The 17,025-nt window shown below is 53.5% G+C and overlaps 3 protein-coding genes across 3 annotated transcripts; 1 reads left to right on the top strand and 2 right to left on the bottom strand.

Moving 5' to 3' along the window:
- Window positions 1-449: 449 nt before the first annotated feature.
- ENH_00071200 (hypothetical protein) lies at window positions 450-2,930 on the bottom strand (the record flags this gene model as incomplete). Its single annotated transcript, XM_013582587.1, has 1 exon — window positions 450-2,930. A coding segment is annotated over one exon (2,481 nt), but the record flags the coding sequence as incomplete, so codon positions are not given.
- A 794-nt stretch (window positions 2,931-3,724) lies between these two features.
- On the top strand, window positions 3,725-12,782 carry ENH_00071190 (lon protease, putative; the record flags this gene model as incomplete). The annotated part of the gene is made up of 20 exons (XM_013582586.1): window positions 3,725-4,633; window positions 4,838-4,967; window positions 5,197-5,311; window positions 5,681-6,335; window positions 6,566-6,664; window positions 6,874-6,948; window positions 7,163-7,291; window positions 7,512-7,580; window positions 7,774-7,900; window positions 8,146-8,255; window positions 8,492-8,594; window positions 8,817-8,953; window positions 9,159-9,312; window positions 9,837-9,975; window positions 10,410-10,510; window positions 10,892-11,006; window positions 11,207-11,361; window positions 11,883-11,947; window positions 12,091-12,150; window positions 12,318-12,782. The coding sequence occupies 20 exons, from the start codon at window positions 3,725-3,727 to the stop codon at window positions 12,780-12,782; spliced, it is 3,912 nt and encodes a 1,303-aa protein (XP_013438040.1).
- Window positions 12,783-14,314: 1,532 nt separating this feature from the next.
- On the bottom strand, window positions 14,315-17,025 carry ENH_00071180 (AGC kinase TgPKG1, putative; the record flags this gene model as incomplete). Its single annotated transcript, XM_013582585.1, has 6 exons — window positions 14,315-14,386; window positions 14,658-14,771; window positions 14,996-15,108; window positions 15,315-15,443; window positions 16,490-16,606; window positions 16,957-17,025. Coding segments are annotated over 6 exons (614 nt in total), but the record flags the coding sequence as incomplete, so codon positions are not given.

Genomic DNA, 17,025 nt, shown 5'->3' with positions numbered 1-17,025 from the left:
GTTTAGGGTTTAGGGTTTACAGGTTGGTAGCAAATCGCTGCGTGAAAGCGGGAGACGCTGCGGCACTGCCGGGGCAGCAAAAGCTTCGAGACGCAGTCTGGTGCTGCTGCTGCTGTCTCAGGTGGCACTGCTGCTGCTGCTGCTGCTGCTGCTGCTGCTGCTGCTGCTGCTGCTGCTGGCGCTGCTGAGTTTTCTGCTGCTGGAAGGCCTGCTGCTGCTGCTAACTCTCGACTTTCAGGAGAGTCACAGCGGCCGTTTCTGCTGCTGCTGCTGCTGCTGCTGCTGTTGCTGCTGCTGCTGCTGTTGCTGCTCCTGCTGCTGCTGGCTTGGCGAGCAGCAACAAACGCAGCAAGGTCCGCTGCGGTGCCGCGCTGCAGCAGCACCACAAGCAACAGCAGCAGCTAAACGAGAAGCAGCAGCAAGGTCCTTAAAAGCAGCAAAGTTCGCCACTAGCAGCAGCAACTGCAGCAGCAGCAACTGCAGCAGCAGCAGCAGCAAAAGCAGCATCTTACCTCAAAGGTGCAGCAGTCACGAGTTCCTCTCCCAATCAGCAGCACAGGTGTCTTCAGCAGCAGCTGCTCTTCTTCTTGTTGCAGTTGCTGCTGCTGCTGCAGTTGCCGCTGCTGCTGCTGCTGCTGCAGTTGCTGCTGCTGCTGCTGCAGTTGCTGCTGCTGCTGCTGCTGCTGCGGCTGCTCCTGCAGTTGCTGCTGCTGCTGCTGCTGCTGCAGTTGCTGCTGCTGCTGCTGCTGCAGTTGCTGCTGCTGCTGCTGCTGCTGCTGCTGGTCCTCAAGCATTACAGTGACTGCAGCAAATGCAAACCCTCTGGGGATCGCAGCCGCAGGAACAGCAGCAATCCACGTGCTGCTGCAGCAGCAGCGGCTGCAGAGAACATTGCTGCTGCTGCTGCTGCTGCTGTTATCTGCAGCAGCACTGTGACATTCTAACTGCCTGCTCTGGTCCCACTTTCGCTGCTGCTGCTGCTGCTGCTGCTGCTGCTGCTGCTCCTCGGTAGGCAGCAGCAGCGGCTGCAGCAGCAAGGCAGGTGCTGCAGCAGCAAGAGCTGCTGGCTGCAAGAAGCGGAGGCCCTTGAGGCACCGCAGCTGCTGCTGCAGCTCGGAGAGAGCCAGCAGCTGCTGCTTCTGCTGCTGCTTCTGCTGCTGCTGCTGCTGTTGCTGCTCTCGCTTTGGATTAAGCTGCTTCTTCCCTTGTGCTGCTGCTGCTTCCCCCGTCTCCTGCTGCTGCTGCTGCTGCTGCTGCTGCTGCTGCTGCTCTTCCTCGACAGGGCGCTGCTTTCGCTTCCGCCCTCGCTGCTGCTGCTTGATTCCCTTTTGCTTCTTTTGCCGTTGCTGCTGCTGCTGCTGCTGCTGCTCTTTGTCTCCTTTACTTTTCTTGCGTTGCTGCTGCTGCTGCTGCTGCTGCTGCTGCTGCTGCTGCTCCTTGTCCCCCTTACTTTTCTTCCGTTGCCGCTGCTGCTGCTGCTGCTGCTCCTTTTTTCCCTTGCTTTTCTTGCGTTGCTGCTGCTGCTGCTGCTCCTTGGCCCCCTTACTTTTCTTGCTTCGCTGCTGCTGCTGCTGCTGCTGCTGCTCGTCTCCCTTTCGCTTTTTCCGTTGCTGCTGCTGCTGCTGCTGCTGCTCATCTCCTTTTCGCTTTTTCCGTTGCTGCTGCTGCTGCTGCTGCTCCTTGTCCCCTTTACGCTTCTTCCGTTGCTGCTGCTGCTGCTGCTCCTCATTCTCTCTCCTACGTCTCTTCCGTTGCTTTTGCTGCTGCTGCTGCTGCTGCTGCTGCTGCTGCTGTTTCTTCTTTCCTTTCCTCCCATCCCCCTTTTCAGGGTGCTCTTGCTGCTGCTGCTGCTGCTGCTGCTGCTCTTCGGTTCGCTGCTGCAGCTGCTGACCTGTTTGCTCTGGTTGCTGCTCTGCTTGCAGCTGCTGCTGCTCTGCGGCGTGCTGCTGCTGCTGCTGCTGCTGCTGCTGTTGCTGCTGCTGCTGCTGCTGCTGCTGCTGCTTTCGCCGCTTCCTCGTCTGTTGCTTCTGCTGCGCTGCTTTCTGCTGCTGCTGGGGCTTCTTTCGCTGCTGCTGCCGCTGCTGCTGCTGCGGCCTTTGCTGCTGCTGAGCCGAATCACGCTGCGCCTTTTTCCTTTGATGCTTTTGCTGCTGCTGCTGCTGCTGCTGCTGCTGCTGCTGCTGCTGCGTTTGCTGCTTTCGCTGCTTCGTCCTGTGCTGCTTTTGCTGCTGCTGATGCTGTCCCTTGTCCTCCAGGCTTACCTGCTGCTGCTGCTGCTGCTCTTGCTGCAGCTGCTGCTGTTGCTGCTGCTGCTGCTTGTGCTTTTGCTTTCTCCGCTTCTGCTGCTGCTCCTGCTGCTCCTTCGGTTTCTCTTCGTGCTTCCGCTGCCTTTGCTGCGCCTGCTGCTCCTGCTGCGGCTGTTGCTGCTGCTGCTGCTGCTGCAGCTCCTGTTGTTGCTGCTGCTGCAGCTCCTGTTGCTGCTGCTGCTGCTGCTGGTGCTGCTGCTGCTGCTGCTGCTGGTGCTGTTGCTGCATCTGCTGATGCTGCAGCTGCTGTTGCTGCAGCTGCTGCTGCTGCAGCTCCTGTTGCTGCTGCTGCTGCAGCTCCTGTTGCTGCTGCTGCTGCAGCTGGTGCTGGTGCTGCTGCTGCTGCTGGTGCTGTTGCTGCATCTGCTGATGCTGCAGCTGCTGTTCCTGCAGCAGCAGCTGCTGCTGCTGCAGCTGCTGTTGCTGCAGCTGCTGCTGTTGCAGCTGCTGTTGCTGCAGCTGCTGGTGCTGCTGGTGCTGCGGCTGCTGCTCCTCCTTCTCCCCAGTTTGCTGCTGCAGCTGCGTGTCTCCTTCCTGCTCCATTTTCACTGCTGCTGCTGGTGCTTCTCCTTCTGCTGCTGCTGCTTCTGCTGCTGCTGCTGCTTCTCCGTTACGAGGAGACATCCTCAAATCACGGGATCGGCAAGACACATCCTGCTGCTGCTGCTGCTGCTGCTGCTGCTTCTGCTGCTGCTGCAGCCACTGGAGGCTCTTTGAATGTCGAGACTCACTTGCTTCGTGAAGAGAGAAAGCTCAAAGCAGCAAAACTGCTGCTGTTGTTGCTGCTGTTGCTGCAGTCGGTGCTGCTGCTGCAGTTGCTGCTGCAGCAGCAGCTACGGTCGGGAGTCCCCGTAGCGTGCTGCTGCAGCTGCATTGGAATCATAGTTGAGACTTCAAAGAAGTGTTATTGCCGCTGCTGCTGTTGCTGCTGCTGCTGCTGTCGCTGCTGCTGCTGCTGCTATTGCTGCTGCTGCACGAACCGCCGCCGATGCTGGAAGCGCATGCAGCAGCAGCAGCAGCAGCAGCAGCAAGGACTGCGCACTTGCCTTTTAGTCATTTAACATAACTTTTGTCATTCTGTCTGCTGCAGGGTCTCCTTGCTGCTGCAGCAGCAGCAGCAGCAGCGGAAGGAGCTTCAGCTGCTGCCAAGGCGCAGCAGCAGCAGCAGCAGCAACGGGAGGAAGCAGCAAGTGCTGCTGTGGGGTGAAGCCGCACAGCAGCAAAAAAACAGAAAGGCTACAAAGAACTCTTCTGATACCTTTACGCAGCAGCAGCAGCAGCAGCAGCGCAAACCGCAGCAGCAGCAGCAGCAGCAGCAGCAGCAGCAGCAAGAGCTGCCAAACCACCAGGACCAAAATCAGCAAAGTGCAGCAGCAGCAGCAGCACCTCCACCACCAAGAGATCCGCGAAGATTGAAAATGCAGCACTGCGCAGCAGCAGCAGCAGCATCTGCTGCTGCTGCTGCTGCTGCTGCTCCTGCTGCTGCAAGAAAGCTTTGGCTATCGGGGCAGCCGCAGCAGCTTCTCTTTCTGCTGCGCCATCATACTGTCAGCAGCAGCAGCAGCAGCAGCAGCAGCGTCGTGTGCTCACTCCCCTTGTGCAGCCCGTGCTGCAGCAGCAGCAGCAGCAGCAGCAGCGCAAGCCTGCACAGCAGCAGCAGCAGCAGCAAGCTAAAGTGGAGAGGTGGCAGCCACGGTGCCTTGACCTTCAGCAGCAGCAGCAGCAGCAGCAAATCCTACGGAGGAGCTCGCTACTTTTCGTTTGGCCGGCGCTCGAGGAAGCAGCAGCAGCAGCAGCAACAGCAGCAGCAGCAGCAGCAGCAACAGCAACAGCAGCAACAGCAGAAGCTGCAGCAGGAAGCAGGGGAGGCAGCGCCGCCTCCTGTTGGATCTGAAGAGAGGGGAGTTGCTTCCTCTGCAGCAGCAGCAGCAGCCGCTGCTGCAGCAGCAGCAGCTGCTGCTGCTGCTGCATCACCAGCAGCAGCAGCAGCAGCAGAGGCTTCTCCAGCCCGCATCGGTCGGCTGCTGCGTCGCAACCGGCAGCAGCAGCAGCAGCAGCAGCAGCAGCAAGGCGCGGACCCCCCCGCAGCAGCAGCAGCAGGCGCGCAGCCCCCGGGGCCCCCTGCAGACCCAGACCCAGCAGCAGCAGCAGCAGCAGCAGCAGCAGCAGCAGCAGCAGCAGGCTCGTGGGGCAGCGACAGCAGCAACATATCTTCTATTGTTTCTGCTGCTGCTCCTCCCAGCCTTCCTTCTCTTCCTGCAATTGGCCTTATCCGTCGCCCCGCCTTTCCAGGGTTTTATCAGCTGCTGCAGATACCGGACCAAGAGGTTAGGGTTTAGGGTTTAGGGTTTAGGGTTTAGGGTTCGCGTTCCGGGGTCTAGGGTTTAGGGTTTGCGGGGGGCAGAAAGGCTGTCGCACCGCGACAAGAGGTTGCTTCGAGACCTGCGCTTGTTGCGCCTGGGCATGTCCACCGTGAGGGTTTAGGGTTTAGGGTTTAGGGTTTAGGGTTTAGGGTTTAGGGTTTGGCGCAGTTGTTTGAAGAACTGGTGCGGCTTAAAACCAGCGGCGGCTGGAGAGACTTCGTCGGGGGTTTTTTGCTGCGGAAAGAAATAAACCCTGAAGATGAATTGGAGCCGGGGGCGCGGCTGCGGGAAGACGCAGGTGAGGGTTTAGGGTTTAGGGTTTAGGGTTTAGGGTTTAGGGTTTAGGGTTTGGGGCTGCGGCGTGTGCCGCCCGGGCGCAGGGTTTAGGGTTTAGGGTTTAGGGTTTGGGCGTTTGCGCGGTTCTTCCGCGGGGGCTGCGCGCGCAGCGCAGGCGAAAGGGTTTAGGGTTTAGGGCTTAGGGTTTAGGGTTTAGGGTTTAGGGTTTAGGGTTTAGGGTTTGCGTTTAGGAAGCATTTCTTCTGTTGATGAAATTCATAATGTGGGCTGTTTGCTGCACCTCCTGACTTTGGCCCCACACCCAATGCAGCGGGGGGGCCAGGCCATAGTAATGCCTTACCGCCGGTAAACCCTAAACCCTAAACCCTAAACCCTAAACCCTAAACCCTAAACCCTAGGGCGTCTGCCCCGGGCGCTAAACCCTCGCAGCCCCTGCAGCACAAGCTGCTGCTGGAGCCGGAGGCAGCGGAATTGCAAACCCTCAATATTTTCGCGGAGCTCCGAACCCTAGCTGCTAAACCCTAAACCCTAAACCCTAAACCCTAAACCCTAAACACTAATAAGCTGTTAGAAGCGCAAGCTCTTGCGTACGCAGCAGGCCTATGCAATTAGGGTCCTGGGTTTAGCGGTCCAGGTTTAGGGTCTAGGGTTTAGCATTCTAGGGTTTAGGGTTTAGGGTTTAGGGTTTAGGGTTTAGGGCTTTCAATTTCTCAGCATCAAGCTACTGGGCCCTTCACAGTCACCAGAAGAAGCCGCAGCAGCAGCAGCAGCCACAGCAGCAGCAGCAGCAGCAGCAGAGCCGACTGCAGCAGCGGCCCCAGCAGCAGCAGCGGCTGCTGCTGTCGAGTCAGAGGAAGCAGCAGCAGGCGAGCAGCACACAGATGCTGCAGCAGCTGCTTCTGAGCAGCAGCAGCAGCAGCAGCAGCAACAGCAGCAGGGAGCTGAGAAGCAGGTAGAGTTGGATTCACAGGAGCAGCAGCAGCATCAGCAGCAGCAACAGGAGCAGCAGCAGCAGCAAAACGAGCAGCAGCAGCAGCAGCAGGGGGTCGATGATCTTGCGGGTTCGCAGCTTGGGACTTTGCTGCCTTTGCCCCATCCCAGCAGCAGCAGCAGCAGCAGCAGCAGCAGCAGCAGCAGCAGCAGCAGCAAAAGTGCTTTGCTGTATGTCTCTGTGTCATTTCCTCGCGAGTCTGTCTCTGCGTCTCTAAGCAGCAGCGAGGGTCCTAGCAGCAGCAGCAGCAGCAGCAGCAGCAGCAGCAGCAGCAGCAACAACAGCAACAACATAATTAGAATGCTGCATTTGGAGATATTAGCCACCATGAAGGAGCTGCTCAAAACATCCTACTTTTACAAAGAACACTTCGATCAAGTGAGGGTTAGGGTTTAGGGTTTAGGGTTTAGGGTTTAGGGTTTAGGGTTTAGGGTTTGAGGCCGAGGCAGTGTGGGCTGCTTGCTGCGGTATACTGCGAAGCCGACTGACGTAACCGGCGCCTAGGGTTTAGGGTTTAGGGTTTAGTGCAAAGTCACCGGCGCTCATGGCCCAGGGTTTACGGCTAGGGTTTAGGGTTTAGGGTTTAGGGTTTAGGGTTTGAGTCGTAGGTTATAAGGTTTTACAACATCGACTACCCCCAGAAGTTGGCGGATTTGGTGGCTGGGATTTCTTTCGCCCGACGGGACGAGCTGCAGGCTGTGCTTGCCGTAAACCCTAAACCCTAAACCCTAAACCCTAAACCCTAAACCCTTAATTCTATTCCCCAGGAGGCCTGGCAGCTGCAGCGCGGAGATACTGAAGCTGGAACCCTGGTCTTTAAGGATGGGGTTTAGGGCAGGCGGGCCATGCTGAGGGTTTAGGGTTTAGGGTTTAGGGTTTAGAGCTAGGGTTTAGGGTTTAGGGTTTGTTTGTTCAGGAAGAAGATATTGAGAAGCGGCTGATGCTCGTTCTGCAGATTGCAAAGAAAGACTTGGAATTTGCCAAGCTACAAGTAAGTCTAAACCCTAAACCCTAAACCCTAAACCCTAAACCCTAAACCCTAACCTTAAATCCTCTATGCCCAAAGCACTGCACCAACAGTTTTAAAAACCTGACGTCTCTGCTGCCCACGCTTCCCTCTCCCCGAACCGCCTAGGGTTTAGGGTTTAGGGTTTAGGGTTTAGGGTTTAGGGTTTAGGGTTTAGGGTTTAGGGTTTGCGGCGCAGGTCCACGTGAAGGCCCAAGTAGAAGACAAAGTGATGAGAGTGCAGCGGAAGTTTTTGCTGCATGAGCAGCTGAAGTTAATTAAAAAAGAATTAGGGTTTAATAAAGAAGACAAAGAATCAATCGTCGACGTAAACCCTAAACCCTAAACCCTAAACCCTAAACCCTAAGCTTTCGCCTTTGGCCCGAAGCCGCGGCTTTTCCCCACGCCCAAGATGCGCCCTCAAGCTGCAGCACTTGTGCAGCCTGCTAGGATTTAGGGTTTGCCGTCTAGGGTTTAGGGTTTAGGGTTTGGGGTTTACAGCTTATTATTTAGGGTTTAGGGTCTAGGGTTTAGGGTTTGCGGCTAAGGGCTTAGTGCTTTCTCTGCAGCAATTCCGCGAGCTGTTCGCTAAAAAGGAAGCCTTCATGAACGAAGAGGTTCAAAAGGCAAGAAGCAAACCCTAAACCCTAAACCCTAAACCCTAAACCCTAAACCCTTACTTGGGCGGTGCGTAGATCAGAGTGCCACCGCTTCAACTTTGCCGGTGCGGCTATCGGATTCTCCTGGCAGCTGAGAAGCGACTGCAGCAAACTCTAAACCCTAAACCCTAAACCCTAATTTGTGGTTTAGGCGGTGACTAGCGAGCTCAACAAACTCTCTTCTCTAGACCAGTCTTCTTCTGAATTTCATGTCTGCCGAGCTTATATTGAAAACCTGCTGAAGCTGCCTTGGGGAGAGTACACCACGGACTGCACAGGTGAGGGCCAAACCCTAAACCCTAAACCCTAATTTAGGGTTTGGAGCCTTTTGCCCTGAAGTGGAGGGTTTAGGCGTTCAAAACCCTAAGTCCTAAACCCCCAAAAGCCAGCAGAGAGGTGATGCGGCAGGGCCAAACAGAGGCCTGAGAGCCTAGGGTTTGCGTTTCAGGGTTTGAGGGTTGGGGCCTAGGGTTTAGGGTTTAGGGTTTAGGCTTTAGGGTTTGGGGTTTGGGTTTGCGAGCAGACATTGAAGAGGCCGCGAGGGTTTTAGACAGAGACCACTTTGGCCTCGAGGATGTAAAGAAACGCATTTTAGAGTTTATCGCTGTCAACATTCTGAAGAAGGATTCCCAAGTAAACCCTAAACCCTAAACCCTGATTTTTCGAGAACACGCTTGATTAGGGTGTAGGGTTTAGGGTTTAGGGTTTAGGGTTTAGGGCTGCAGCGAGGCAGCTAGACCGTTTGTAGGACAGTGCTTTGGTGTTTTGCCCAGCTGCAGCGCGCTAGGGCGCACCGAGGCTTTAGGGTTTAGGGTTTAGGGTTTAGGGTTTAGGGTTTAGGGTTTAGGGTTTAGGGTTTTGCGGTTCAGGGCAAGATTCTGTGTTTCGTGGGTCCCCCTGGGGTGGGCAAGACCTCCGTAGCGGAGAGTATTGCGAGGGCTTTGAAGCGAAAGTACTACCGCATATCTCTAGGTAAACCCTAAACCCTAAACCCTAATCCGTAAACCCTAAACCCTAAACCCTAGGTCCTGGTTTCCAAAGCGCAGCCGCGGGCTCCAGAGTGCCAACACCGCGCGGTTATTCTTGTCTGGGGTGCGGCTGCGCCGCGCAGGGCGCGCCGCTAATGGCTTAGGGTTTAGGGTTTAGGGTTTAGGGTTTAGGGTTTAGGGTTTAGGGTTTAGGGTTTTGGCGCAGGGGGTTTGTTTGACGTGGCCGAGCTGCGGGGCCACCGCCGAACTTACATCGGGGCGCTTCCGGGAAAAATAATAAACGCTTTGAAGTTATCGGGAACAATGAATCCTTTGATAGTTTTGGACGAGATTGACAAACTCGTAAACCCTAAACCCTAAACCCTAAACCCTAAACCCTACTCCCTGCTCAGGGAGGCAGTGCGATGCAGGCGGGCCGTGGCGCGTAGGGTCTAGGGTTTAGGGTTTGGGGTTATTCGCGGGTTTGGGGGTTGGGGCGCTGGGCGCGGGGCCTGGGGCTGGGGTTTAGGGTTTAGGGTTTAGGGTTTAGGGTTTAGGGTTTGCGCAGGGGAGGGACTTTCGAGGAGACCCCGCCTCCGCACTCCTCGAAGTTCTCGACCCTTCTCAAAACAATTTATTTCGAGACCATTACGTGGATGCCCCTGTGGACTTGTCGAGGGTTTTGTTTGTGTGCACGGCCAACGCCCAAGACGCCATTCCAGGTCCAAACCCTAAACCCTAAACCCTAAACCCTAAACCCTAAGCCCTGCTGGTTCGGCGCGCGCGATGGGGCCTGCGGGCAGCGCCGCTGAGAACTCTCGGTGCTCGCCCGAGAGAGCTGCTGCTGTCCTGCTGGGGTTTAGGGTTTTCCACTCAGGGTTTAGGGTTTAGGGTTTAGGGTTTAGGGTTTAGGGTTTAGGGTTTAGGGTTTGTTGGCAGGGCCGCTGCTGGACCGCATGGAGCTAATTCGGATTGCTGGATATATACACGAAGAGAAAGTCTCAATTGCAAAGCAGTATTTGATTCCCAAGACGGCAGAGGCTACAGGCAAACCCTAAACCCTAAACCCTAAACCCTAAACCCTAATCCGGCGGCGCGTCCCGGCTCCGCTAAACCCCAAACCCTAAACCCTGAATTGTAACCGCTGGCCAGAGGACTCCGCGGCTGCAGCTTGGAGACCGCTAGGGTTCAGGGTTTAGGGTTTAGGATTTAGGGTTTAGGGTTTAGGGTTTAGGGTTTGGCGCAGGCTTGAACGACTCGAGGGTTTCCATTGAACCCTCAGCCCTCAATGTTATTGTCCGGGACTACGCCAGAGAGGCGGGGGTTAGATCTTTATCGAAGTGCATAGAAAAGCTTTTCAGAAGAGCGGCCCTCGCCATCGTCCGGTAAACCCTAAACCCTAAACCCTAAACCCTAAACCCTAGCCCTAGGCTCCGGGCCGGCGGCCCCGGAGACCTGCGCGGGCCAGCAAAGCCCCTGCCGCCCTGCGCCGCGGCCAGACGGCAGCAGCGCCGCTGCAGCCACACAACTGCAGTGGTCAGCTTAGGGTTTAGGGTTTAGGGTTTAGGGTTTAGGGTTTAGGGTTTAGGGTTTAGGGTTTGCGGTTTAGGGTTTAGGGTTTAGGGTTTAGGGTTTAGGGTTTAGGGTTTAGGGTTTAGGGTTTAGGGTTTTGTTTTAGGGTTTAGGGTTTAGGGTTTAGGGTTTAGGGTTTAGGGTTTAGGGTTTAGGGTTTAGGGTTTAGGGGTTTAGGGTTTAGGGTTTAGGGTTTAGGGTTTAGGGTTTAGGGTTTAGGGTTTAGGGTTTAGGGTTTGCGAGGCAGGAAGGAAACAGACGCAGTTTTAGTAACCGAGGAAAACCTCACGAAGTTCGTCGACCAGCCGCCGTGGACTTCTTCCCGTCTTTTTGAAAGAACACAGCCCGGTAACCCTAAACCCTAAACCCTAAACCCTAAACCCTAAACCCTCGCTGACCCTAAACGCTAAACCCTACTGGACTCTGCAGTCTCTAGGCCGTCGAGGGTCCACCAAAACCCTAAACCCTCGTTTAGCGTTTTTCTAACAGCTGATTAGTTCTTGCTGCCTACACTCAAGCCCTAAACCCTAAACCCTAAACCCTAAACCCTAGTTCTGCCCTGAAGTCTTTTGGCCCCAAAGCCCTAAACCCTCGCCGCTATTACCGAAGGGCTGCATAGTTCTCCTTCGGCTCCAAACCCTCGCTAGGTCCCAAACCCCCAGTGCCTTCGCCCAAACCCTAAACCCTAAACCCTAAACCCTAAACCCTAAACCCTATTTTTGCCCGCAGGAGTGGTCATGGGCCTGGCCTGGACGGCAATGGGAGGCGCTGTGATATTTGTGGAAGCTGTTGGGAGGAGCGCAGAGCAGGGCAGCTCTAAACCCTCGAAAGGGGACTTCAAATCGTAAACCCTAAACCCTAAACCCTAAACCCTAAACCCTAAAGGAGCCTCAGCGGCGAGTGGCGAGGCCCGCCGCAGCGCGCGGGGGTTTAAGCAGCACCAAACCTAGGCGGTGGGCAGCTCCTGCTTTTTAGGGTTTAGGGTTTAGGGTTTAGGGTTTAGGGTTTAGGGTTTAGGGTTTAGGGTTTAGGGTTTGTGCGCAGGACTGGGGGCAGTTTGAAAGTGACGGGGCAGCTGGGAGGAGTGATGAATGAGAGTTGCGAAATCGCTATGACCTTTTCGCGAGGGTTTATAAAAAAGCAAAACCCTAATAACAATTATTTGTTTGAAAGCGCCATTCATCTGCATGTCCCCGAAGGTCCCAAACCCTAAACCCTAAACCCTAAACCCTAAACCCTCGCAAGTCGTAGGCGCGTAGGGGTTCGGCTCTTCGCACTCGCGCGGCGGACCGAACGGCCCCCCAGCGCTAAACCCTAAACCCTAAACCCTAAACCCTCGCTCAGGAGGGCGCCGGCCGCCAGAACCCCCAAACCCTAAACCCTAAACCCTAAACCCTAAACCCTAAACCCTCGTGCGGCGCAGGCGCAACGCCCAAAGACGGCCCCTCTGCTGGAGTCACTCTTGCTTCTGCTCTTCTTTCTTTGGCATTAAATCTAAACCCTAAACCCGACTTAGCGATGACTGGAGAGCTCACGCTCACAGGTAAACCCTAAACCCTAAACCCTAAACCCTAAAGCCTAAACCCTAACTGTCAGTCGCCAGGGCAGCTATATCTGCCGCACTCTGAGTGTGGAGCTCTTCGAAGAGCTCAGCGTCAAGCCGCAGACCTGGAGAAACCCTAAACCCTAAACCCTAAACCCTAAACCCTTTTCTGCTCAGGCAAGGTCCTGAAGGTGGGTGGCATCAAGGAAAAAGTTATTGCGGCGAAACGCGAGAACCTGAAGGTAAACCCTAAACCCTAAACCCTAAACCCTAAACCCTTAGCCCTTCAAAGCAGCACGCCGTGGGTGATTCTGAAACGTTATTCTCTGGAACTTCCAAACCCTAGCCCTAAGCCCTAAACCCTAAATCGTGGTTTGAACTGCAGACCCTAATCTTCCCGCGGGGAAACATGCGAGACTTCGAAGAGCTTCCTCCTAATGTGAAGGTCAGCTAAACCCCAAACCCTAAACCCTCAACCCTAAACCCTAAACCCTCAATCCTAAACCCTAAACCCTTTGTAAAGCCTCGCAAGGAGTGGAAATTTACGCCTGCCCTCTGCAGCTTGGCAGACTTAGGGTTTAGGGTTTAGGGTTTAGGGTTTGGGTTCCTCAGGAGGGCCTCGATGTCCACTTCGTAGATGATTATGACCAAGTTTTCAATATAGCGTTTCCCCAGCAACTGGAGGCCCCCCAGGGGGCCCCCCAGGGGGCCCCCCAGGGGGCCCCCCAGGGGGCCCCCCAGGGGGCCCCCCAGGGGGCCCCCCAGGGGGCCCCCGAGGGGGCCCCCGAGGGGGCCCCCGAGGGGGCCCCTAACGAGGCCCCTGAAGGGGACCCCCAGGGGGGCCCCCAGGAGGCCCTTCAGGGGGGCTCGGGGGCCCCCTCTACAGGCTCAACTGGGGGGGCCCCCCAGGGGCCCCCACCTCCAAGAGAGTCAACAGGGGGGGCCCCCCAGGGGCCCCCTGCTGCAGAATCTCCCCTGGGGGGCCCCCATGGACCCTCCTCACCAGACTCAACAGGGGGGACCCCACAGGAGGGGGGCCCCCTGGAGGGCCCCCAGCCAGGGGCCGCGAGTCAGTGAGGGCTGGGGGGCCCCCCGGGGCCTCCAGGGGCCCCCAGAGGCCCCTGGGGGCCCCCTGAGGCCCCCAGGGGCCCCCAGGGGCCCCCAGGGGCCGTTCTGATTTTGGGGGCCCCCTGAAGTACCCAGGTTGGCTTTAATGGCCTTCCTGGGATTTTCAAGAAGTCCCTTTCTGTCTTGTGGGCCCCCTGGGGCCCCCCGGGGGCCCCTTTTGGGTCCAGGGGGCCCCCAGAACAGGGGCCCCTCTTGGGGATAGGGGGCCCCAAGGGGGCCCCTCTTGTGTCTAGGGGCCCCCGAAGGGCCTTTCTTGGGTATAGGGGCCCCCGTGGGGGCCCCTTTTGGGTATAAGGGGCCCCACGGGGGCCCCTTTTGGGTTTGAGGGGCCCCATGGGGGCCCCTTTTGGGTTTGGGGGGCCCCATGGGGGCCCCTTTTGGGTATAGGGGGCCCCACAGGGGCCCCTGTTGGGTACAGGGGGCCCCAAGGGGGCCCCCTGTACCCTGTTGGGTATGAGAGTCCCCAGGGGGTCCCCCAGGGGGTCTTGGGGGCCCCCAGGGGGCCCCCCAGCTGGGCAAATGATTTGAGGCTCTTTTGGGTTTTCATTTTCGACTTTGTTTTGAAGTTTGGTGAAGCTTAGTTCATTTGGTCTCGAAAACCCTAAACCCTAAACCCTAAATGCTAAACCCTAAACCCTAAATGCTAAACCCTAAGCCCTAAATGCCAAACCCCAAACCCTCCTATCTAAACCCTAGAAATTAGGAAGCTGTCTTCCGCCCTACGAATCTGTGTGAGGAAGGCTTGCGTAAACCCTAAACCCTAAACCCTAAACCCTAGAAATGTAGCAAGCTGTCTTTGGCCCTACGAATCCGAATTATATTTTTTCCCGACTAAAAGTAATAAATTGTAATTAACATCATTTCTAATTATTTTTATTTTTATTTTTATTTTATTTTTAATTTGTAATTTATATAAAACAATTAATAGACTCTCCGTCAACAGCTGCAGCAATCGAAAAGACCCTACGCGGGCTCAAGTCTGGCTTCGCGCTGCTGCAGCAGCAGCAGCAGCAGCAGCAGCAGCAGCAAACCGCTGCTGCAGCAGCATCAGCAAACCGCCGCTGCAGCAGCACTGCAGCAGCAAAGCCAACGGCAAGAGTTTAAGGTACACACACTAAAGAACCAACAAAATATGATTACAGAATAGCAGCAAAAACAGCCAGACACGCTGCTGCTGCTGCTGCTGCTGCTGCTGCTGCTGCTGCTGCCGCTGCTGCTGCTGCTGCTGCTGCTGCGGTGCTGACGGCAGCAGCGAGAGTAGCAGCGCACTCACAGCAGCAACAGCTCTCGTCGCACAGAGTGGGCTGCTGCTGCTGCTGCTGCTGCTGCTGCTGCAGCAGCAGCAGCAAGTTTCCAAACGAAAATATTGCGAAGACCCTCACTGCTGCTGCACAGTGGCAGCTTGGTAAATTAGTTAGGGAGAAAAGCCCTAAGGGGCTAAAACACCAAATGAGGGTTTAGGGTTTGCTAGGGTTTAGGGTTTAGAAGTCCTTGTCCCATTCATATTCGTCTTCAAGTTCTATGCCCTCGTCTTCCTCAATGTCCAATCCTCCCTAAAGAGCAATTTCAAACCCCACCAGCAGCGAGGGTTTAGGGTTTAGGGTTTAGGGTTTAGGGTTAGCTAGGGTTTAGGGTTTAGGGTTTAGGGTTAGCTAGGGTTTAGGGTTTAGCACCCCAGGGGGTCAGAAGGCTCTCCAAAGCGCTCGAATTACATCTAGGGTTTAGGGTCTCAGCTGAGGGTTTGGGAGGGGGCAGCCACGACGCGCTAGGGTTTAGCCCTCAACGCGAGGGTTTAGGGTTTAGGGTTTAGGGTTTAGGGTTTACCTCCTCCGCGTCTTCTGCGTAGATTTCCCCCTTGGGCAAAAGCGGAGGAGACAAATCTCTTCCTGCAAGTCTGTCCCAGTCGAAGTCCGAAAAGAAGGCGTGCTCCTTAATGTCCTGAACGCAAACCCTAAACCCTAAACCCTAAACCCTAAACCCTAAACCCTAAACCCTAAGCCCTAAGCCCTTTTCCCTCAACCTCCAGACCACAGCCCTCAGCCGTCAACCCGAAAACCGCGTGCTCCGTTGTGAACTGAACCGAAACCCTACATCGCATATCCTAAACCCTAAACCCCTAACCCTAAACCCTAAACCCTAAACCCTAAACCCTAAACCCTCACTTTGTATCCGTTAATTGAGCAGCCAATTCGCACTTCAGGCAAACGGCACAGAAGCCGCTTCATAAGATTTATTGCGTCTTGGTCAGTTACATAGTGGGGGAATATGAGTTTGCCTGCGCTCAAACCCTAAACCCTAAACCCTAAACCCTAAACCCTAGGCGCCAAACGCTGTAATCACCACCGCTTTTGCGGCCGCCGCTTCGGCGGAACCCCAGGCCCCAGGACCCCAGCCCCACCGCCACGCCACAAACCGCAAACCCTAAACCCTAAACCCTAAACCCTAAACCCTAAACCCTAAACCCTAAACCCTAAACCCTACCTGCGAGAATGTCTCTGAAGATCTCGAGCTGGTCCTCCGCGTCGTTTCCAAAGGGCAAAGGGCCGCACATGAATTCGTAAAGACAAACCCCAAAGGCCCAAGTGTCTGCTGTTAAAGTATATCCTTTTCCTACAAAACAAAAATAAAAAAATAAAAATAAATAAATAAATAATAAATAAATAAATAATAAATAATAAATAAATAAATAATAATAAATAATAAATAAAGAATAAATGTTGATGAATGATTCATTTAGGTGGCTTATTAATAATTGATTTGGTGATTTGTTCGTAAAGCAACTACTCAATTACCTAATTAACTAATTTAACAATAACTAAATAGATTTAGATATAATTAACTAATTAATTAATTAACTAAAATATAATTAACTAATTGATTACTGACTAATTAATTAGTTAATCAAAATATAGCTAATTAATTAATTAAAATATAATTAACTAATTAGTCAATTAATTAATAACTAATTAATCAATTAATTAAAATATAATTAACTAATTAATAAATAAATTAAAATATAATTAACTAATTAATCAATTAATTGAAATATAATTAACTAATTGATTAATTAGTTAAAATATAATTAACTAACTAATTAATTAATTAAAATATAATTAACTAATTAATTAATTAAAACATAATCAATTAACTAATTGATTAATTAATTAAAATTAAATAAATAAAATAATTAATTGGAGTGTCTGCATGCACTCGCGGCCCCACACCGGTTTCGGGTGTCTGTACACCCGAGTGTCGGAGGCGTCGTGGGTTTTGCGGATTTGTGGAGTGAAGTGGCTTTAGAAGTATCATTAAGACCGCAATTTGAGTAAAATAAAAGAAATAAAAGAATTAAATGAATTAAATGAATTAAATGAATTAAATTAAATGAAAAATGGAATAAATGGAATTAAAATGAAGTCGACAAACCCAAAATGACCTCCGGCGCCATGTAGTGCGGAGTGCCCACGAGCGTGTAGGCTCTTCCCTGCATTTTCTTGGCGCAGCCGAAGTCGATGAGTTTGACGTATCCTGAGTCCATTTTAAGTTCAAAAAAAAGGAAATAAACTCCAATTAGGAAATAAAAGAATGCGGAGTTCAAAAAGCAAAAGAAATCTCCCGAAAAACCCCAAAAAAACCAACAAAAACCACCTTTTTACCCTGAGAATCCAGCAAAATGTTCTCCGGCTTCAAGTCTCTGTACGCGATGTTCCGCTCGTGCAGGTACTCGATGGCCAGCACGATCGAGGCCAGGTAAAACTGCGCCTGGTACCTCCCTTGAGAAAAAAAGACATTTTAAAACCTTTTAAAACAATTTGAACTAAAAATACCATTTAGTTCCATTCCCCAACGCGTTCTGCATATTCTGCCGAAAAAGCGGCGCAAAAAGACCCCAAAAACTCGAAAAACCACACAAATCCACCTCCTAAACCCTAAATCCTTAACCCCAAACCCTAAACCCCAAACCCTAAATCCTAAACCCTAAAATCAAGCCTAGAATAAAAGCTGAGCCACCATTTAAAACGCTTACCTCGACCTCACCCATCCACCACTAACCCTCCAAACCCTAAACCCTAAACCCTAAACCCTAAACCCTAAACCCTAAACCCTAAACCCTAAACCCTACCCAGGCGAATGATGAAAGGGTGGTCGTTTTCTGCCATTATTTCTCTTTCTAGTCGAATGTGGTCTTGTT

This window comes from Eimeria necatrix, genomic scaffold (assembly GCF_000499385.1).
Source record: "Eimeria necatrix Houghton genomic scaffold, Enh_scaff698, whole genome shotgun sequence".
NCBI lineage: Eukaryota > Apicomplexa > Conoidasida > Eucoccidiorida > Eimeriidae > Eimeria > Eimeria necatrix.
Note: the sequence above shows the minus strand (reverse complement) of the source record. Positions and strands in the feature narration are given on the sequence as shown.